Source organism: Danio rerio, chromosome 2 (assembly GCF_052040795.2).
Source record: "Danio rerio strain M-AB ecotype USA chromosome 2, GRCz13ab, whole genome shotgun sequence".
NCBI classification, from domain to species: Eukaryota; Metazoa; Chordata; class Actinopteri; order Cypriniformes; family Danionidae; genus Danio; species Danio rerio.
The window spans coordinates 30,220,700-30,244,765 of record NC_141022.1 but is presented as its reverse complement, the minus strand read 5'-3'; the positions used below and the strand labels follow the sequence as shown (position 1 = coordinate 30,244,765).

General features: G+C 37.3%; 1 protein-coding gene across 7 annotated transcripts in view; it reads left to right on the top strand.

Annotated features, from left to right (window-relative positions):
• glis1a (GLIS family zinc finger 1a) overlaps positions 1-24,066 on the top strand; it is a 49,789-nt gene that overhangs the window by 4,036 nt on the left and 21,687 nt on the right. Inside the window, exons 2-6 of one of the 7 annotated variants that reach the window (XM_087240900.1) lie at positions 1,260-1,393; positions 9,796-9,877; positions 9,963-10,953; positions 15,757-15,965; positions 17,097-17,258. In XM_087240900.1, the coding sequence (XP_087097026.1) occupies positions 15,924-15,965; positions 17,097-17,258 (204 nt within the window). In that variant the 5' untranslated portion in view covers positions 1,260-1,393; positions 9,796-9,877; positions 9,963-10,953; positions 15,757-15,923. Of the gene's footprint in view, positions 1-1,259; positions 1,394-9,795; positions 9,878-9,962; positions 10,954-15,756; positions 16,897-17,096; positions 17,259-24,066 lie in introns of those variants that run through there. The other 6 variants (XR_015478517.1, XM_087240899.1, XM_087240898.1 and 3 more) reach the window with 6 other exon arrangements.

Here is a 24,066-nt window from a genome sequence, read left to right as displayed (position 1 = left end):
TTTAATTAGGACAGTAAGGTCTGACTTTGCTCAGGCAAAAGTCTTGTCACTTAACAGATCAAATGTACAGTATAGAATATAAAGTCATGGTGCAGTAGAAAAATAATTAATCTAGTGTATGACTTCCATGAGCTTGGAGGACTGGATCCATCTCCCCAATGACTCAAATAACTTATTAATAAAGTCATCTGGAATGGCAAAGAAACCTTCCTTGCAGGACTTTTTTGCAAAATTCTTTGGATTCTTCTTTAATGCCTCCTTCATCTTACCCCAGACATGCTCAATAATGTTCATGTCTGGTTATTGGGCATGCCAATACTGGAGAATCTTTAACTTCTTTGCTTTTATGAACTTTGATGTGGAGGCTAAAGTATGAGGAGTGCTATCCTGCTGAAGAATGTTCCCTTTCCTCTGGTTTATAATGGAATGGGCAGCATCAATGTCTTGATACCTCAGGCTGTTGAGGTTGCCATCCACTTTGCAGATCTCTCGCATGTCCCTATACTGAATGTAACCCCAAACCATGATTTTTCCTTCACTAAACTTGACAGATTTTTGTGAGAATCTTGGGTCATTGTGGGTTTCAATAGGTCCTCTGAAGTATTAGTGATGATTGGAATGCAGTTCAATAGATTCCTCCTGCCACTTTTCCAAATGATCAACTAGAAGTTACAGCTGGGATCAACAAGATTTTTGTCAGTTAGTGTAGTGTCAGTTTATAATATCAGTGGACTGTATCATTCTATCAAGATTAGACTATTAAAAGGTCAGTTTAACTTGCAAATACACTCATTAAAAAAATCTGAATACAATGCAAAATTTATTTTTTACACTCCATCTTTTTAGTTTGTGGATTTGGTGCATGTACAGTACTTTTATTAGATATTGCAGTACTACGATTTTGCCAGATGAAAAACTGTTCACCTGACCTGCTTATTTAAGTGTACACAAATCTGAGCGTACAAACCCTATTTTAAAACAAGGCACAGATGAGTTCCTCCGCAAATCCCCCCATACAATATGTTTTACAGTTTAACTCACATTTCACCTGGTGTATTGCATTTTATTAAATCAGTTTGATTACATTGTTTCTCATCAGATCTCAAGTTCCTTTTCACTGAAATCGTTTCCTTTTGTAAATCCATAATCACAGACATTTACTAGACCAGAACTAGAATAGTTTTATTGGAATAAGGAATGCCAGTCAAAGCCAATTAACTGCATGTAATTTAAAGGGGTCTGGTCTGGTCTGTTGGCAGATGTTAGCAGTGTGGAAGTACTGGCTCCGTGTACCGTCCGTCCTCCATCGTCAGCAGACAAGCTGGATGTCCATGTCTGGTGGTTTGGATTCAACCACTGTCATTTTAGTGGAATTTCCTGGCTTCAGAGTTCAGCTGAGTTTTCTCACAGATTTGCACTTGCTTGTAAATGTTTGGACTGACAGGGTGCCGGTGCGGTCGCTTCAGTTCTCCAATGGTGCATCCTTCTGTCAGCGCTTTACTAACAGCCGCTAACTCTGAGGCACCAGGATCCTTTTTTATTGTTCGTTTATATTCTCAATGAGACAGTATAGTCCACATATCCAGGCATCTTTAATCGGTATGAAAAAACAACAACAATATGTCTATATTGACATTTAATTTATGGTAATGGAGTGACCCATATTTGAGACACTTGCTTTAAATGAACTTTTTACATTTATGATGTAGACACCAAAATTACACGTAGAAAACGAGCAACACATGTCAATAGGTTTTCAGTACATAAATTATGTTATTTTATTATCTCTAATACAACCCAAAATCTAAAAACGTTGGGACAGTATGGAAAACGCAAATAAAAAAAAAACATTATTTACAACAAGCATTATTTAATGTGTTCCTCATGATTTTTATTGTTGTTGTTTTTATTTTCAAAATAAAAACACATTCTAATTTTGGTACTTGCAACACATTTAAAAAAGTGGCAACAGTACAGCATGTACTACTTTGTAATGTTGCCATTTCTTTTCACAAAACCTAAACGATGTTTAGGGAGTGAACATACCCTTTTTGTCCCATTCTTCCTGCAAACAAGTCTTAAAGCCGGCAACTGTATGGGATCTTCATTGTGCTATTTTGCACGTCAGAATGTAATGTCTTGTTGAAATATGCATGGGTGTCCCTGGAAAAGTAGAGCTGTATTGTCATTCTGCTACATGTGTTGACATACAGAGTAATGAAATGTTGTGTCTCGCAGGACAACGGTGCTGCATAAACGAATCATAAATAAAAACAACACTGCACTTAAGAGCTATTTTAAAAGCCTATGAATAACTAACATATACTATAAGATACTCAAATATACACATAAGACAGGCTATTCAAGTACTTTCACATGAGACTGAACAATGGTGGATATTGTGCAAGAGAGGTATTAAAGGTGAATATTGTGCAAAAGAGATCTTTAAGGTTTAATATTGTAGTCGGGCTGCATTGTAAAAGGCAGCTTATACAAAATGTATATGTACTTTTTATCATTAATGGTGCCATCACAGAAGTGCATAAAGGCACTTGACCATGACAGACCCTGACTTTTACACTTATTGCTTGAAACAGTCTAGATCAGGGGTGGTCAATCCTGTTCCTGGGCATCTACCTTCCTGCAGATTTCAGTTGCTACCCATATCAAACACACCTGCCTGTAATTATTAAGTGGTGTTCAGGTCCTAATTAATTGGTTCAGGTGTGTTTGATATGGGTAGCAACTGAAATCTCCAGGAGGGTAGATCTCCAGGAACAGGATTGAGCACCCCTGGTCTAGATGATCCTTTTGTTCTTTGGTCCATACCACACAGTGTCCATTTCTCTCAAAAAATACCTGAAATACTGATTCATCTGAGAACAGTACACGTTTCCACTGTGTGAGGGTCTATCCCAGATGTTGCAGAGCCCAGTGAAGTCAATGACACTTCTGGACACTGTTAAAATAGTTTCCAGTGGTGTTTGTTGAAGAACCAATATTGGAATATGTGTTTATTTTGAAAAAACAAAACAATAAAAATAATGAGAAACGCATAGTGTTTGTTGTATTGTCTTTAAAGATTACAAGTCAAAGTCAATTTAGAAATCACTAATTTAGTTTTTCTATTTGCATTTTCCATACTGTCCCAACTTTTTCTGATTTGGGGCTGTTTGATAACCAATGCCAATTAAATCAGTTATAAACCAATGTTATGAACATCAGTTTCTACATAATTTGTTTTTAACATTTCAAAGTTGTGATTTCCATTCTCACTTGGCGATGTAGGCATTCATTTTGTGCATCCCGTTTTATGGCAGTGCTATTTGGTGTAACTAATGCTTTGCAAGAGTATCATGACTGATTCCAGGGGTGAGAGTGTAACTGATAGTTTATATTGAAAAAAATAACTGTCTGGATTTGATCAGTTTAAACATACAGTGTAGGTAATTTAAAATAATGAATACTTGCATGTTGTTATAAAATGGCTTTTCCATTTTAGTTGTATTTTTACAGAAGAGAGAACATAATACTAAGTAAATACTGAATTAAAGGAACAGGACTGACAAGAACTTTATTTATAACAACATTTGATCAATACTTATTTGTATGTTATTAACCATTAATTTCACATTGCCAGGATTACTTTTAGTGCCAAAACACCCTGCAGTGTAAATGTGCAGATTCAGTATTTATTTATTTTTTACTCAATGTTATCTTTTGCAGTGCTGGATTAAAAAAAATGTGAGGATTAGTGAGGAGTATAAACTTAACCCCATTGTTGTTTGAGTAAAAAATATATATATTTGGTAACACTTTTCTTAAAGGAGGTGTTCATAAGACTGACACTTGTTATAAATGTGAATAAGATGTTATGCATTTGGTGCAAAGATGACTTTATGACAACTAATACACTACAACCTGTTTTTGTCAAGGTTGTGACAAACTGACATTACCAAGACAACAAACTTGTCATAAATCTGTCATAAACATAATTGTCATTAGGCCATTGCTTTTTTGTCTTAACTATTCTGATAACTTTTTCAGTGGAACAAACTGTATTTGTCATTAAAATGTAATCTTAAATTTGTCATTACTCTGTCAAACAATTTTTTAGTGTCATATTTAATTACATTTTAATGACAAATTTAGCTTGTACCACTGTAGTTGTGGTAATAAGTCAGAATTATTAGACCTCCTTTGAAATTTCTTTTTTTTTTTTAAATATTTCCCAAATAATGTTTTATGAGTTCACACTTAGCTGGTTATTTAATATAAGCTTGTTTGGCATGCTGTCCTAGAAGAGAGCTCTGAGCTTAAGGTGTCCTTGAGCCCAGGCTCCCTCCTGATCGTAGAGCGAGAGGGAAGCTTGAGCTTAGGTAGATTGCTAACTCTCGGCTGCGGTAGCTATAAGGAAACACTTCAGGAGGAAGGGAGTAGACGATAGCCTGAATTGCTTAATCTGTTGTGAATTATGTAAATCTTTGGATGGTGGGAGGAAATCGGAGGACCCCGGGGAAACTCACGCGGACACAGGGAGAACACACAAACTCTGCACAGAAACTTCCACCAGCCGGGCAAGGACCAGAGCTAGCAGTGTTCTTGCTGTGGGGCAACAGTGCTAATCACTGGGCCCCTGTGCCGTCCGATCTATGGAAAGGAGGGTTTCTTCCATACGAAGATAACTCTGGGCTGAAATTGTGGTTATTTAAGTAAATGGGGAATCATATGATCGTAATTAGTTAATGTGAGATCAGCCATGATAAATCATAAGCACGTGATCCTCTCGAAATTTGTTTATAAGTAAACATCACTTGACAGAGCACGGCAATTTTTACAGCATGTCTGATAATATTTTGTCTTCTGGAAAAAGTCTTATTTGTTTTATTTCGGCTAGAATAAAGCAGTTTTCAATTTTTTAAAGGCCATTTTATGGACAAAATTATTAGCCCCTTAAAGCTAATTCTTTTTTTGATAGTCTACAGAACAAACCATCCTTATAATAACTTGCCTAATTACCCTGACTTGCGAAGTTAAAGAGCCCATATTATGGGTTTTTGAAAATTCCCCTCCATGTAGTGTGTAACACAGCTCTAAGTGAAGTGAAGTATCCAGCTAAGGCTTAAATCTGTAAGAATACAGTGTTTAAAACTGTTGATTCATCTATAAAAGAGTCGATTCATAGTGCTTCAAACGAGTCGCCTTGATACCGACTCATTAGGTGTTTCGCCATGACGTACGAACGAAACAAAGTTTTTCACGTGCACGCGCAAACCCGGGAGATTTCAAACCTGAGGCCCCGCCCTCTGACGCAGTAACCCAGACACACACACACACACACACACACCCACAAACACACGCACACACAAACATGCCGGTCGATTGAAGTCACATTGCAGATGGATATATTGAGTCTCTACCCAAAGATGAAACCTCAGCATTATAGCCAAGCAGTTGGAAACTACTGGAAACTTCTGGAAGCTACATGCTACAAAGAATACTTCATCTGCGTTTGTTAAAGGAAGGATCAGTAACTTACTGATGGACATCAGGATGGGTTTCTTCCATTTCTCAAGTGTAAGTACGTGCGATTAAAGTTGTTGCCTCGTTGACTCTAGCTTGCAAATGTATTTAGTTGTGATTTGTTACTTGTAACCGAGTGTACTGTATCAGGTTAACTGGCTATATTCTCTTATCGCGTGCAAAGTCACGTTAAAAACGCGACGCGTGCTGCTTTGTTTATGGAGCTCCGTGGTAACGTTAGAGGTGTGCATACCCGCGGCTGTCCCCGCGCCAGATTTCTGCGGCGCGGGAATAAATTTCCGAATAAATCGCCGGAGCGGTCGGTAACGGGTTTGATTTGGGACGGGAGCGGGCTGCCTGAGGAAGAGAAAGATGTGTCTGCTTGGTGCTTGTGTGTTAGTGCAAGCGTATGAGAGAGAGAGAGAGAGAGAGAGAGAGAGAGAGAGAGAGAGAGCGAGCGAGCGAGCGAGCGAGCGAGCGAGCGAGAGCTTTATGCTTGGTGCTGTGTGTGTGTTTATACAGATTTTCGGTTTTGTTCTCCCCCGCTCTTTAGCGGGATCGGGCGCGGCGGGCAGAATACGGGGCGGGTTCTAAGGCTAAAACCTGGCGGGTGCGGGCGGAAGCGGGAGCGTTCTCGTCCGGAGGTGTGTGTGTGTGTTTGTGTGTGTGTGGCAGCTAAAATCCACGCCTACTCTATCTAGCGTGTATGAACTGTGATTACTTTTTAAATTGCTGATTAGCTATTGGCCATTTCACTCTCTGACTGAAGGCAGTCGACCAATCGCGACAGACTGTCATCGGTCCAATCAGCGCAGATTAGCTTCGCGCTAAGGAGGGGTTTGGGAACAAATGAATCACTGAACGATTCATACAGGAGTCGCTGGGATAATTAGGTAAAAATAAATGCAGATTATAAGACCATGAAAGTGTTTTTTGACCTTGCATGCATATTAGACTGTTGTTGGAGACCCTTACAACCAAGATATGACCCTATTTCATGTATAATATGGGCTCTTTAACCTAATTAACCTAGTTTAGCCTTTATATGTCACTTTAAGCTGTATAGAAGTTTCTTGAAAAATATTTTTAAAAATTATTCACTGTCATTATGGCAAAGATAAAATAAATAATTTATTAGAAATTAGTTATTAAAACTATTTTGTGTAGAAATGTGTTGAAACTATCTTCTCTCCATTAAACAGAAAATGGGGAAAAATTAAACGGGGGGCTAATAATTCAAGGGGCTAATATTTCTGACTTCTACTGTATGTGTGTGAGTATATGTGTGTTTCAACATTTCTAGAACTGCTCGATCGTGCAGATTCGCACTCTATAACATCAGAAAGATCCGACCCTTCTTATCTGAACATGCAGCTCAACTCCTTGTTCAAGCTCTTGTTCTCTCCAAACTGGATTACTGCAACTCTCTACTAGCTGGGCTTCCAGCTAACTCTATCAAGCCTCTTCAACTGCTCCAGAACGCAGCAGCACGAGTGGTCTTCAATGAACCTAAACGAGCACATGTCACTCCGCTGCTAGTCCGTTTGCACTGGCTGCCAGTTGCTGCTCGCATCAAATTCAAAACTTTGATGTTTGCCTACAAAGTGACTTCTGGCCTTGCTTCTTCTTATCTGCTCTCACTTCTGCAGATCTATGTGCCCTCCAGAAACTTGCGTTCTGTGAATGAACGTCGCCTCGTGGTTCCATCCCAAAGAGGGAAGAAATCACTTTCGCGAAAGCTCACGCTCAATCTGCCCAGTTGGTGGAATAACTCCCTAACTGCATCAGAACAGCAGAGTCACTCGCTATTTTCAAGGAACGACTAAAAACTCAACTATTTAGTCTCCACTTCACTTCCTAATCTGCAATTGCCTCTCTGAATATCACACTAACTGTACCCAAAAAAAAAAAAAAAAAACTAATACTGCTAATACTTTCCTTCTTAGACTTTACAGACCTGAAACTTGCCTATAGCACTTATTCATTGTTGCTCTTGTAGTTGTGTAAATTGCTTCCTTGTCCTCATTTGTAAGTTGCTTTGGATAAAAGCGTCTGCTAAATGACTAAATGTAAATGTAAATGTGTGTGTGTGTGTGTATATGTATGTATATATATATATATATATATATATATATATATATATATATATATATATATATATATATATTTAAGCTTGATATAATGGCTTCATGACAATCATGTTTATGACAGATTTATGACAAGTTTTTATGTATTCTTGGTAACATCAAGTCGTCATTACAGAGAAAAACAGGTTGTGATGTATGTTTGTCAAGTTGTCATATCAAACAATATAATCTAAAATGATATAACTGAGCAAATGACACTTAATAACAGTTGTGTTAAGCATGCATAACATTACATTCATGTGTCATAATTATAAAGTTTTATGACAGTCTTAAGAACACCCCCTGAGTACAAAATATTTTAGAGTAAAAAGTTGTAAAAAGCTGTAGCATAATCTTATTTGTCATATTTAATTGGCTCTTGTCATCGTTGTTGGCTCTTGTATCTTAAACTAGTACTCCCATTCATCATTTGTAAGTCTCTCTGAATAAAAGCATCTGCTGTATGACCACAAGTACATTTTGTTAGCGATACTATTTCTCCCTTTTCAAGGCCACGTGTCTCATCATTCATTATTTTATGAGCAGTAAGGAGAGATGGATAGTCCTGCTAGTTTAGCTTGAACGCACTTCAAAGATGTCTGGCTTGTTGAAAGTGGCAGAGTTGAAAATGACACAAGACTTTGTCAACCTAAACATCACAGTTAATTACATCTTTTCCCTTTGCTCGGTTAACAGCTGCCAGACACCTGCTACGAGCTAATAAATCAGCTCAGTTACAAAGCAGATTTGTTTATGTCACCTTTTCATACCCGTTCTGGAGACAATAAATATGCCAGCCACAAGTCTGGCCCACAGCATTACGCAGCTTAATACACACACAAACATATGAAGACATCTTTTTTTTCTAAATAGAGTCTCGCCATGGCAGATTTCATAATATGACCATAATGTGTTTATAATGAATAGAAGTGCCCTGGAAATGAAGACAAGTATATTTATTACTAAATAAGTACTCATTTCCCAGTCAGATTACAGAGCTGTGTTTGGCAGTCTGTGGTGATATTAAAACGAAAAAAAAAAAAAATCCCTAAATGGAATCATATGGGTTTCTCAATTTTGTTGTTCTTTTGAACTCAGTCTATGGAGGACCAAACCTGCAAAAAATAAATAAATAAATTATAATAATAAATAAATGCATAAATATATAAATTAATGTACAACAAAAATAGAAAAATAAAGTAATAAATTATTTTAAAAAAGTTTTTATTTGTATTTTATTTAAGTTTAAGCCCAAATTAATTGGTTTATATTTTTCCTTTATTATTTTCTGCATGTATTTTTGCTTTATATTTTATTTGTTTGTCCATTTATTTATTTTATATTTATTTAATACATTCATTTTCTTAGTCCCTTTATTTATCTGGGGTCGCCACAGCGGAATGAACCACCAACTTATCCAGCAAGTTTTTACGCAGCGGATGCCCTTCCAGCTGCAACCCATCTCTGGGTAACATCCACACACACTACAGACAATTTTAGCCTACCCAATTCACCTGTACCTGTCTTTGGACTGTGGGGGAAACCGGAGCACCCGGAGGAAACCCACGCGAACGCAGGGAGAACATGCAAACTCCGCGACCTTCTTGCTGTGAGGCGAACGTGCTACCCACTGCGCCACGGCGTCTTATTTAATACATCATTTATTTATTTATTTATTGATTTATTGATTTATTTATTTATGTGTTTTTATTTTTATATTTATTTAATATATAATTTATTTATTAAATTATTTATTTATTTGTGTGTTTGTTTATTTTTATATTTATTTAATACATTATTTATTTATTTTCGTATGCATTTGTAGTGTAGTAATCTTAGTAGTCTATCTTTGGAGAATTTTTTTCAATCCTGATGTGATTTTATGACCATTTGATGAATAGAAAGTTTGAGCTAACAGCCTTTATTTAAAATATATTTTTGGTTGTGAAATTTGTCTTTTACTGTCACATGTAACATGTTTAGCAATTCCATGCATGCTTGATGAATAAAATGAATAATATAATGTAAAAAATTTGAATAGTAGTGTAAGAGGCTACTTCATTTTTTTGTTCTACTTTTTATTATGAAACTATTTATAGTTGTAAATATTAGCCTATTTATTTTATTATTTTCTTTCCTTTTGCAGTAAGCAGCGATGGGAGAAAGAACAGAAATTTGCATTCTGGAACAATTTAGATGATGAATGCAGTCAATCAGTTCCTCAAAAGGTCACCCGCAAACACACGTCATCTGATAGCTTTCATTTGAATTTACTGTCCAAATTCTTCAACCCTTTTAAAACATTTTTTCGAGGTACTTTGGGAATAATCAGAGCTGTATCACTACTGAAAGTGTCTGCGATACCCCTAAATAAATTTTTGGCTGTCTGATGATCCACATTCAGAGGGAGAGAAGCAGCTGCAGCAATGTGATGAGGTCTGCAGTTCTCAGCCCAGCGGTTGCACAGCCTGAACAGTCTGGCAACGATGAAAAATACCTGTCCTCCTTGAACCAAACTATTCATAGGGAAGGCCTGAAGATGTGCAGCTTGTCTGAATCTCCTGCATCAATAGCAACAGATGATCTGGATTTGGTCTGTTCCACAGAAAGAGCCATTTTATCGTACATCAGTGGCATAAAGACTGACTCATCCTGTAACTTTTCGCACACTGGCGATACACTATCCCCTAGCTTATTCTCCCTTTCCCCGTCCCCCTCATCTTTCAGTGCCTTTTCTCCGTCCTTCTCATCCCCTTCCTCCAGTCACTCTTCAGGCTCCATGTCAGAGCTGTGCTTGACTTCTCCATCGCTTTCAGCCCTCTGTGGTCCACCTGAGAACCAGGAGCTTTTCTACAGTTGCACAGCACAGCCTCCAGAGCAACACCTGTATCCAAAATCACCTAAGCAAGAACCAACTGCTGAGTTTCATCTTTGTAGCAAGAAGCTTCTAGACAAGGAAGAACTTTTCCAGTATCGCAGCAGTGACTGCAAGGAGCATCTTAACTTTCACCATTTTCAGACAAAAGAGCAGTTCAAGAATAGTTTGGCATTGAGTGGAGTTGAGGGAATGAACGGGCATCTAAGTGAACAGCAGCCTTGCAAATGGATGGATTGTAGGGCTACCTATGGACAGAGAGAAGAACTGGTGAGGCACATCGAGAAGATCCACATAGATCAGCGGAAAGGGGAGGAATTTACCTGCTTTTGGGCAGGATGTGTTCGTCGACACAAGCCCTTTAACGCTCGGTACAAACTGCTCATTCACATGAGAGTGCATTCTGGTGAGAAGCCCAACAAATGCATGGTAAGTTCAGGTTTTGTGTTTGTGTGTGTGTATGGGTGTGTATTGTTAACATAACGCTGTCCTGATGTCATCTTTAGGAAGTTTTATATGTGGTGTTATTGCAAAAACGGGTCAAACAAAGTTCCTCACACTTGTGTTATCATTTGACACACATTTCAGCATACAATTTTTTGGTGTTTAAAACACGTCTTATAGACGTCCAAACATTTTTCTTTGCTAAAAACAGGCTAAATTTGGGCTGTCGTTTATTAGACGTCTAAAAATAGTCAAAAACTAGACTAGTCAAGAATCATTAACTACACATGTAAACTCTGTTTAATCTTGTTGTTTTGGACTATTGTTAGATGGGCATTAGATTTCCACTCACACCCCAAATGTAGCCTTGTTTTAGTCAAGACCTCTATGTTTATACATCTATGAGTCATCTTTTAAAAACAACAATTTAGAAGAGAATAGAAGAGAATTATGAGTAAATAAACTAATTTCATTTTTCAGTATTTGCACAAATTATTTTTAACCACACTTGTCTGCATGCTCAATTGTAAGTCGCTTTGGACAAAAGCGTCTGCTAGCTAAATGACTAAATGTAAATGTTGTCTATTTAGAATGTTTAACACTTTTCTATATAAGAGGGTTGAACATTCTAGATTGAAAAATGCAGTAAAAACTACAGTTTGTTATTGTAAAGAAACAAAAACAAAGAATGAACATGGAACATTTGAGGTTATGATCAACTACAAATTAATGTAATGTTTACACCTCAACATGTACAGCAAAGTTTTAATAAACAACAACATTTTAAGTATAGATATGGGCATTATAAAAACCACATAACAAAAATCCACATAAATGACTAAAAATGCTGTTATTTGCATGCCAGGCCAGTAAGTGGTGTCACTTATGAGCAATTCCATGCAAATGTCAACCATGCCATAACAAAAAAAGGTAATTTTCACCAAGATAGTGAAACTTGTGTAGGATTGTATTTTCCAGTACTGTTACAATAGTCCAAAATGTCTCTATCAGTGTTTTCAAACAGTTATGTTAGATTTACCAAAGTCACAAAAGTTGCATTTACACATCTGTCACATCCATAACAATGGAAAAAAAAAAAAAAAAATTAAAAAATATTTTTTAGTCTATAGAGAGCCAACTTTTATCCTTTTGATTAGCATTATTTCTTTTGGGTCGTGCAGTTTAATTCACATTTTTAACAAAGTATGTTGTATACCGTAAACTCGCAAATTTTTTGTTTTCTTTACGTTTGTCATTCAAAACATCACAATAAATTGTAATGCAGATCGAAATTACGTTGCATCAGACCCAACAAGAACATAAAAACATCCAACACTATAAAACCTAACATAATAAATAAGCTTTTATAATTTCATAAATATTCAAAATAGTGCTATATAAAATGTAACCCAATTAAAAAAAAACACAGAAGGGAATAAATTAATACGTAAGTTACTATTGCAGAGTTTGCTATAATAGTTAAAATATTAACATTTTGTGCTAATTTAACTATTTATTGATTTATTATTACATACTTGCTTTTCAATATTATTTAAGATACAGTGTTATTCAAAAGTTTTATACTGACAGGATAAAAACTATCATGAAACCGCACTGATTTGCTCCTCAGGCTTCTGTAACGCCTGCCTGACATCATGAGCGTGAGCAGACTATGGCCAGGGTGGTTTGGAACCCTAAAATGCTATTTACCCTAGACAGACAACATTGTTGATACAGTTCCTCAATAGATGTCATTTTGACACCAACGGACCTTTCAGCTGACTTTATTATCTTCTTATGGGTGTCACATCCATAATGCATGTTTATTTTTCTCATTTAAAATATAAAAATGATTGATATTTTTTCTGATCTCATAATTCAGTGGTTAATTGTTTTGGAAAATATAAACCATGTTTCAATATAATGCTAACCTATACTTTCTATGTGAATTTATGTTAGGAGATTTTACTGCACATCCATAACGCTGGAATTGCTCTTATAGAGAAACGGTTCACGTCTGTGCACATAAGATCCTGTAGATTACAATTGTTGTTTTGGTGTTCAAGTACATGTGTCAATAGACTGAACACATAATACTCATGAATCTGATGTCACAGTTTTCAAAATATCACATTTTTGTAGTTTACATGAAAACAATATTAAATTGGTTTTCATAAAATTAAGCAGTTTTAAAATTTCACTGTTGTGTAAATGTATGTCCAAAGAACGGTCTGAAACTTCGAAACACAGCCACTATGTGTTCACTGTCTCACTGAGGCGCAAGTAATTTATTATTTAAGAAGAAAGATTCACAGTGGCTTCTCATATTGCAGGAAATTTCATATTACCTGCCGATATTTGCCGCCAATTCATCTGGAAGTGTTGATTTAGTTCTCTTTGATTCGAAGCATGGAAAAGGTGCTTTATTTGAAAAAAAAATCTTACATTCCAGTTTTGCACACACGTTTAATTGGCATGTTTGGGTGGAAATATAGTTAATGAACATCAAAGTGTCAAACACAGTTTTAGATTCAGTTGGTATGCCAGAATTTTTTCCTGAGCTGCACAACAACCTGACCCTGAGCTGTTATTTAGCTAATACATGTAGTAAGTATTAATCAGTAAAAACACAAGAGTTTTCTTTTAAGCCATGCCAATTCTTTGAAGTAAGACATGGGAAAGTAGAGAAAGACTGACATGTGGACTCAATCTCTCTTCACCTCCAGAGATGGATGAATTGCAGATTTGAGAGATTTAGACATTTTAGTTGTTTATAGTTCCGTTACAAATTGCCTCCGTGAGAGTTGCTCGGATATAAATATTATGCAAAGATAAATTTGATCACCTCTTTCCAAGGCAACTTTAATTTTTTGTTCTTTAGGTATTCAACAACCATGATTTTAAGTATCCTTGTGCAATGTGAGGGAAAGGCAAAAATTATTTATTTAATAATAATAATATGATGCAGAATAGAAAATCTGTCAGCACTTATTACTAAAACATGCTCAAAGATATTACTGTAGGCAGAGATAATCGTGTTTTGCAACTATAATCATTTAATACGTTAATGGAGTTGTGTTTCATTTCCTTCACAACAAGCCAAATAAAAATAAGAAATGTGTTTCTTTTTAGTGATGCAATATATTATTTGATCTACACTCACTGGCCACTTTATTAGGTACACCTTAGTAGTACCAGGTTGGACCCCCTTTTGTCTTCGGAACTGCCTTTATCCTTTGTGGCATAGATTCAACAAGGTACTGGAAATATTCCTCAGAAATTTTGGTCCATATTGACATGATTGTATCACACAGTTGCTGCACAAAGGTGCTCTATTTGATTGAAATCTGGTGGCTGTGGAGGCCATTTGAGTACAGTGAACTTATTGTCATGTTCAAGAAACCAGTCTGAGATGATTCACGCTTTATGACATGGCGTGTTATCCTGCTGGAATCAGCCATCAGAAGATGCGCACACTGTGGTCATAAAGGGATGGACATGGTCAGCAACAATGCTCAGGTAGGCTGTGGCATTGTCACAATGCTCGATTGGTACTAATGGACCCAAAGTGTGCCAAGATAATATACCCTACACCATTCCACCACCATCACCAGCCTGAACCATTGATACAAGGCAGGGTAGATCCATGATTTAATGTTGTTGACGCCAAATTCTGACCCTACCATCGGAATGTTGCAACAGAAATTAAGACTCATCAGACCAGGGAACATTTTTCCAATCTTCTATTGTCCAATTTTGGTGAGCCTGTGTAAATTGTAGCCTCAGTCTCCTGTTCTTAGCTGACAGGAGTGGGACCCGATGTGGTCTTCTGCTGCTGTAGCTCATCCGCCTCAAGGTTTGATGTGTTGTGCGTTCAGAGATGCTCTTCAACATACCTTAGTTTTAAAGAGAGGTTATTTGAGTTACTGTTGCCTTTCTATAAGGTCAAACCAGTCTGGCCATTCTCCTCTGACCTTTGGCATCAGGAAGGCATTTGTGCCCACAGAACAGCCGCTCACTGGATAGTTTCTCTTTTTTCTGACCATTTTCTGTTAGCCCTGGAGATGGTTGTGCGTGAAAATCCCAGTAGCAGTCTCTAAAATATTCAGACCAGCCTGTCTGGCACCAACTACCATGCCACGCTCCAAGTCACTTAAATCACCGTTTTTCCTCATTCTGATGCTCGGTTTGATCTCCAACACCAGTCTACATACCTAAATGCATTGAGTTGCTGTCATGTGATATTGGCTAATTAGAAATTTGAGTTAACAAGCAATTGGACAGGTGTACCTATTAAAGTGGCCGGTGAGTGTATTTGCTTGTTTTCTTTATTATTTTTACTTTATAGTGTGGTGGACTATTATTTGGGAGATATTGTTGGTTTGATCCTTTAATGTACCCTCAAATATCTGTATTAGTATCATTTTTGGTATTGTACATCTTTAATGCATACATACACTTTGTAAAAAGTTTTTAACTGTTGAAGTTCTTATAAAAATTATGCTATAATTTATTTATTTAAGATTATTATATTATATTATATATAAGACTAATATGGATGTTATTCATTCACATTCATAACTAATTTGTAGTATTTTGACATTATATTTAATTTGGATGAATATGTCTGCTAAATGAACAAAAGTAAACATCATCATACTTAGTTTAAAGCTTACAGTCATAAATTCATATTTGTGAGGATGATTACTGAAACCCTATTTATTTTTCATATAACCTCATCATGACATCACACCTGTGACGGCCAAAATGTGTTTTATAATTTTGCAGAATTGCTCCAACCAAAAGTCTGCATGACCGCGGCTGCCACCTTGAATCAGCTGGGCTTGTTACTGACTCCCTCGCTGGCCTTTCTCCAACTCAAACATCTTAGCAGAGCCTTTTTCTAACAGGAACCAGCTTTGAACATGTCTGTTTAATAAACTCCGCCGGGTGGCATGTGTGTCTGCGCAGATCTTCACAACTGGCCTCATATAAATGTGCATGAACTGACAACACAAACAGCACTTGCAGTTTACAGCTAAAGGAGCTTGAACAGTTTTTACGTGGTTTGATATCTATAATTTTCTAAGATTTTTTTTTTTAAGGGCTTAAGGGGTTAGTTCACCTATAGATCAAAGTACAGTTATTAATTACTTACCCCTTCCCCTAAAACCGTTGTTCATGTTCACAACACAAATTGAGATATTTTAGACAAAATCCAAGAGTTCTTTGGCCTTCCATAGACGGCAACGATCCTAAAAAGTCCAGAAAAAGAATTAAAAACATTGTCAAAACATTCCGTCAGACTTTGTGGTTCAACTATAATAACATGAAGCTCCAAGAACTGTTTTGTACACCAAAACAGAAAAAAAATTCATCCATGTTTCCTGTGTCAGGTTAGGGTGCGTGTTTACTGTGGGCATGCTAGAATTGTCTGTATAAACGTGCACCCCAATTTGATGTGGAAGACACAAGCACATAATATTATATAACATAAATAAAATAATTTTACATGGCATTTTAGAGGCTCCTTGGAGATTTGTATGATTACATTTGAACCACAGAAGTCACATGGAATGTTTTGACAATGCTTTTGGTTCCTTTTCTCTACTTTTAGAACATATTGGGACTGTTGTTGTCTGCGGAGAGTCAGAGAGCCCTTGGATTTCATCTAAAATCCTTTTTAGGTGAAATCCGGTAAAATATTTGATTTGTGTGCCGGATATGAACAAAGATTTTAGAGGTATCAAATGGTATAAGCATAAATAACTAATTAACAGAATTTTCATTTTTGCTTAAGCTAACCCTTTAAAGCTGTTGCTGTAAAAACATCCTGTTTCATAGTGTCATTTTTGTGCATTCAATTCAATTTCCATGCTACTATTTTTTACATCCTCTACAAAAACTGACTTCAGAGATCAAGTAACAGTAAGTAATAGTTTGACCAAACAGTTTAAGCAAAACCTTGTGCTTTCTCTTTAAAATCTCCATATTAACTGGAATGGCATGTATTAATCCCTGCTTACACTACAACAGCAGAAGAGATTATTTGCATGCATATGTATACTTACTCAAATTTTGTGATTACTTGTTTTAATATTCCAATGTGTTTTGATGATGTCTTGTAGTTTGAAGGCTGCAATAAGGCATTTTCACGTCTGGAGAACCTGAAGATCCACCTGCGCAGCCATACTGGAGAGAAGCCCTACATTTGTCAGCATCCTGGCTGTCTGAAGGCCTTCAGCAATTCTAGCGATCGAGCTAAACATCAGCGCACACATCTGGACACGGTATGTACGACCATTCTCAAAAAAACATACAAAAAAACTGAAAAACAATCATTTGTATTATTTCTCTATAATAAAATTTAAATAAATAGTATTTTAGAGTAAAAAATAGTAAATAGTAAAAAAAAGTAAAAAATAAAACAATTATATAATAATTTATATATATTTAATATTTTTTAAATAAAAATATATTGTGGCGAGGGGGCGTGGCCGAGAGCCGGTGGAACGGGGTGAGGTCACCGCGTAAGTGGATACACCTGCGGTGTGCACCTGCCTCGGTTCCCACGGAAGGAGCTCTGGACCATAAAAGGAGGACCGATGGCAGAGGAAGCCGAGAGAGGACCGGGCCCGGACATACTGTATTTTACTTTTGCTTTCAATTTGACGGAAGTCTCCGTGAGGAGCTGCCGTCCGTTTGTTTTGGTTTAGACGGTAGTCTCCGTGAGGCGGCCTGAGGCTGACGAGGAAAGGATCTGCCTGCTGCCGTCTCCCAGCATGGGGAGGAGCAGGGGACGCAAGGCTCACCACCGGAAGGGAAAGTGCTGAAGGGAGCCATCCCACAGAACCCGGGGGAGTTGCCGCGATCCGCCATGATGCCAGAGCCTGCATCCGTCCACCGAAGCGGGAGCGGAGCAGGAGACCAGAAATGCCGCCAGCCAGCCAGGAAAACCGCCGCCGGACGCCAGAAGATGGACGGGTGGATAGATTCCTCCACAGGGCTCCCAGCACATCGTCGCATCTCTCAGCTGGTGGAGGACCGAGTGGCAGCGTGTCTGGAGAACCGAACCCCAACTCTGTCTTTCCTCCTTTTTTTCCATCTCCTTTTCTCTCGGCCCGTCTCATATAGGTCTCGCGGGTGCTGTAGCGCAGTGAGGAGCTGCCGTCCGTTTGATTTGGTTTAGACGGAGCTGCCGTCACTGTTATTAATAAATATTTTAAAAACTGCGTCGGTTCTCCGCCTCCTTCTTCCCGGCGGCCAAAGGGCCGTAAACTTTATTACATATATATATATATTTAGAATTGTAATAAAATTTATTCATTTAGTAATTTAATATTTAAAAAATAATCTGGTTAATTAATTATATATATAATAGAGAATAAAGGTGTATACATGTGTACACATATCGCTACAATGCATTCGGAAAGTATTCATACCGCTTTACTTTTTCCACATTTTTTATCTTAAAGCCTTATTCCAAAATGGATTAAATTAATTTATTTCAAATTTATTATAAATAAAAAAGCTGAAAAATCACATGTACAGAAGGATTCACAGCCTTTGCCGTGAAGCTCTAAATTGAGCTCAGGTAAATTCTGTTTCCACTGATCATTCTTGAGATGTTCCAGCAGCTTAATTGGAGTTCACCTGTGGTAAATTCAGCTGGTTGGACATGATTTAAAAGGGCATACACCTATCTATATAAGGTCCAGGGTTGAGACTGCATGTCAAAGCACAAACCAAGCATGAAGACAAAGGAACTGTCTGTAGACCTCCGAGGTCGGATGGTTTCGATGCGCAAGGCTGGGGAAGCACAGTGGCCTCCATCATCCATAAGTGGAAGATGTTTGGAACCACTCGAGCTGTTCCTAGAGCTGGCCGGCCATCTAAGCTTATTGATGGGGAGTGGGGGGAGGGGAGGCCTTAGTCAGGGAGGTGATCAATAATCCGATGGTTACTCTTTCTGAGCTCCAGCATTCTTCTGTGGAGAAAGGAGAACCTTACTAAAGGACAACCATCTGTGCAGCAACCCACCAATCAGGCCTGTATGGTAGAGTGGCCAAACGGAAGCCACTCCCCACCTGGAATTTGCCAAAAGGCATCTAAAGGACTCTCAGACCATAAGAAACTAAACTCTCCGGTCTGATGAGACTAAAATTGAACTCTTTGGACTGAATGCCAGAAGTTACATTTAGAAAAAAACAGGCACCGCTCATCACCAGGCTAATACCATCCCTACAATGAAGCATGGTGGTGGCAGCATCATGCTGTGGGGATGTTTTTCAGCAGAAGGAACTAGAAGACTAATCAGGATAAAGGGAAAGATGAATGCCATAATGTACAGAGACATCCTTAATGAAAACTTGCTTCAGAGTGTTCTTGACCTCAGACTAGGGCGACGGTTCTTGAACGATGGCCAAAATATCAATGCCAAACTATCAATGGAGTGGCTTCACAACAACTCTGTGAATGTCGTTGAGTGGTCCAGCCAGAGCCCAGACCTAAATCCTATTGAACATCTCTGGAGAGATCTAAAAATGTCTGTACCCCGTCACTTCACATCCAACCTGATAGAGCTTGAGGGGTACTGCAAAGAGGAATGGGCAAAAATTCCCAAAGACAGGTGTGCCAAACATGTGGCATCATATTCAAAAAGACTTAAGTCTGTAATTGCTGCCAAAGGTGCATCAGCAAAGTATTGAGCAAAGGCTGTGAATACTGATGTTCATTTGATTTTTCAGGTGTTTTATTTTTAATAAATTTGCAACAATTTCAAAAACTTTTGTCAGATTGTCATTATGGGGTATTGTGTGTAAAATTTTAATAGAATTTTCACAAATTGAATCCCTTTTGAAATAAGACTGTAACATAAAAAATGTGGAAAAAGTGAAGCGCTATGAATACTTTCCGGATGCACTGTAGATGTAATATTAAAATATAACAAAATAACAATTACAGTATAAACAGTATAAAATTGTCCCAAATCGATTGTGTGGAACCCAACTTTTTTACAGTGATAAAAGTCAATGGTCACAGGTTTTCAGATTTTTTCAAAAGAGCTTATTTTGTGTTAAAAAAAAAAAAGAAACTCATAAAGGTTAGAAACGCGTGAAGAGTGAATACATGATGACAGAATTTTCATTTTTGGGTGAACTATCCCTTTAAATACACTCACAGATTTTTTACTGGTGCACCACTAATGAAAACAAACAAGGCAGGGGAAGCTTACTTGTCACTTTTTCCCAGACATTGTGGTCCTGTACAATAACACGGTTTTATTTACACTAAATTGAGAGTAAGGAATTATAGTCTGGATCTGTCTGAAGATCTTCTTTCACTTTAATGACTTCAGAAAAAAAAGAGAAGCAGTTCAGCACTTACAAGCTCTGCCCGCAGTGGCTCTTGCTCATGCCAGCCTGTGAAGCAACAACCATCAGATTAAAGGCTGGTATATAACAAAATCTCCTGCCCATGTTACTAGGAGAGCAAAATTTAGACAGCTCATCTTTCCACATGCATGCAAAGAAACCCTTGGAAAGCAAAGTTACTAAATTGTCCTTTTACATATTTTCTTGGTTAACAAATGCACAAGGACCCGATTATAGCATTTAAACTTGTAAAATAAATTCAGATTTTCATAATATGTATTCTTTAAAGCAGTTTCATTTACTGATGACAGACATAACATTTATAATTGTCTTTTTCATTTAGATTTTTATTGCAAACATTTCTACTTTCACTTACAGACACATGTTACACAGACTATTTTATAAACATAACAAAACAATTAAGCATAGGAATTCTGAAAGTGAAGGGGAGGAAAGTAAATAAGCAAATAGCATTAAAGATTGTAAGAGATCATGAGAATATGGTATTAAAAGGGACCTATTATGCAAAAATCACTTTTAAGGGGTTTAAACACAGTTGTGTGGCAACAGTGTGTAAACATAGCCAGCCTCTAAAGGTAAACATTTTAGTAATCATTTTTTTTTCACTTGATCAAAACAGAAACACACTGACATTCTCCCTTTGTACATGTCATCAGAGGGGAAAAGCCCTGCCCATCTCTTCCTCATTAGCATAGACAGTCCTGAGTGAGAGGCAGCCGTCCGCCATTAGAGTTTTCACATCATACCTGCTGAAGGTAATGTCAGCAAATAAGAGGCAGCATAATTGAGTATTAGGATCCACAAATGAACACTTTATTCTCAATAGACGACTTTCTTTGACATTTTCAGTTTTTCACAGAGATAACATTAGTCTTGTTTTAAATCTGCTGCTATGCTGACACACAGGCGTTTGTAGCCCCACCTTTTTAAATGAGGGCTGGGAGCAGTGTTCCCAACTATTTTCAATGAAAAGGCGCTACGCTCTGCTCAAAAAGTCACTAAACGTCATACGTCAATTTGCATATTACTGACATCATCTCGTCCAACCGTTTCTGTTTGTTCAACAGCCTATGGTTAATAAAGGGGTATGTATATTTGCACTATGCTTTCTGTATGCATGCCAATTTAACTACATTTATTGCTGTTTGAATACAGTTAATCCAGTGCTTAATTTGAGCCGGATCTTGCTAGATCCTGTTCTCAAAAATGTCCGATATTCGCATTTTGTTCTGGTATTTATTTTAATGGATTCGGCATTAACTTGTGCGCGGATATAATAATATGATATATTGAATAATATTATATATTATTTATATTTTTATTTAATTATAATATGTTTATATATTTTTTCTTTTTTTACTGCTATTACTGTTTACAGTTTTTTTTATTAAATATGTATATTTTTTATTTTTATGTAACTTTATTACCGCTTTGGCAATACATTTGTAACGTGCCATGCCAATAAAGCAATTTTTTATTTGAATTGAGAGAGAGAGAGAGAGAGAGAGAGAGAGAGCGAGAGAGAGAATTTGAATGCAAGCAAAAGCTGTGTGGATTTTGTGTGCACACAGGATAGTATTCACCATTCGCAAGTTAAAGCAAAACTATTAGCTCTCAACAATATTTTCAGCCAATAAGCTTTCTTATGTTTACAATCACTCTCATTGGTTGGTGATTGTTGTTTTGCACACATTGAGCAGCGAAAATGTATTTTAAAAATAGATGTGTAGTGAATTTGCAGTAATCTCCCAGACATAATAAACAAGATCCGAAACTGTCACTAAAATATCTGTGATTGTGAACAAGAAATGAATAAATGGTCAAACTAAATTGTTAAATTTAAATTAAAGGAGAAGCAGATCGGTTTGACCATACAAGGGAAATATCTCCCGCTCGCAGTGCTAAATCATTTGCCATCGGTACGCAGAGGAGTGATCTGCTCTCAGGCTGCAGGTGGGAGAGACTGCTGTACAGGGACTGGGTAGCCTGTGAGTGCTCTGAGGTGGGGGAGGGGCCAACGGCATTACCCGCAGGTCATTGAGAAGACTAGGAACGGTACAGTATGGACACATGAGAGTCTAAAGAAATCTCCAGTAACACCCAAAAAGTACCTAGATTTGTCGCTAGTCACTTTTTTGAAAATTTGTCGCTAAGTGATTCTGAAATATGGAGTCAGTTAAGATTCAAAAGAAATTCACGCGAAAGACTGGATGTACACATGCATAGCCAAATTCATGTACATAAAATATTTATTTATATTCACAAAAACAAATTTACGTGCACAAAATAAAAATACATTTTCATAAAATACGTTTCACAAATGCAAAACACCATTTGCAAATGTTTAAGAGTGTACAAACAGTTTTGAATGTTTAAAACTTTCGCGTTCATCCTGAATGAGAATGTGCAAATCCTCTTTCACGTACGACTCCCCCTGGATATGTGTGTGTGTATTTTTGACTGTCCTGGCAGAAGCAGGCAACTCGTACCTTTCAGCCAATCAGATGAGAGCTGTATTCAATGAAACCCACTCTGCGCTCCTGTTGCGCAGTATGTTCCTCTCCAGCATGGCGAATGGAGAAAGAGATGCGCAGGCTTCAAGCAAGAACTATTAAATTCTCTGAATTTCACTGACTAAAAACTTAATTTACATTTTACTTTTTATCTTGTGAAAATGGGCATAGTAGGTCCCCTTTAAAGTAGCATAATTTATTCATTCATTTTCTTTACAGATCAGTTCCTTTATTATTCTGGAGTCGCCACAGCGGAATGAACCGCCAACTTATCCAGCACATGTTTTACACAGCAGATTCCCTTCCAGCTGCAACCCATCACTGGGAAACACCCATAAACACTTATTTACACACACTACGGACAATTTCGCTACCCCAATTCTCCTGTACCACATGTCGTTGGATTTATGGGGGAAACCGGAGAACCCGGAGGAAACCCACACCAACACAGGAAGAATATGCAAACTCCACACAAAAATGCCAACTGACCCAGCCGAGGCTCGAACTAGCGACCATAAGTGTTTTACCCAATCAGTACTCAAGTTTTTTTTGCACTTCTAATTGTTAACCATGCAAATATCACAATTCATCATGTAGATGTTTGGAGCACATCTGTGTAAGTGATATCATTGTGTCCCTCTGTGTTTTTAATGCAGTCCCTGGGAAAGTTATCCAATAAAGCAGTGACTTTTCCTCCTCGCCCTTTTTAAACGCGCAGCTGAAACGTGTGATGTAAGGAGCGCATAGCTGGAGAGATGACATTATTGATTAGTCCGTGCTGTTTTCAAAGTTGTGTAGCTGAGAGGGTGACACATGTGATTAATATTAGAATGGACAGATGCGACGGTGTCATAATATTTACCAAGCCTCTTTGTGTGTGTATTACTCTGCACCTGCAGAACATCCGCTGAAGGGTTTGTGTAATGCTGCCATGTGAAACCTTTGAAAAGTTAAAGACTTTCAGTTTAAAAGGTTAAATATTTCTTCATCTTCGTAACGTGTTTCGAGGATGTTTTTCATGTTGGAATTAAATTGAATTTAGATGTTGTTTGGCATATAAAGCTAAAAACAAGAAGAACATGTTGTTGAACTGTTATTATAATGAACAAAAAAAAACAAATTTAAAACAAATCTTAACGAGTAAACCTTAATTATTTTGAGGTTTTACAATATTTTAAGATTATAATTGA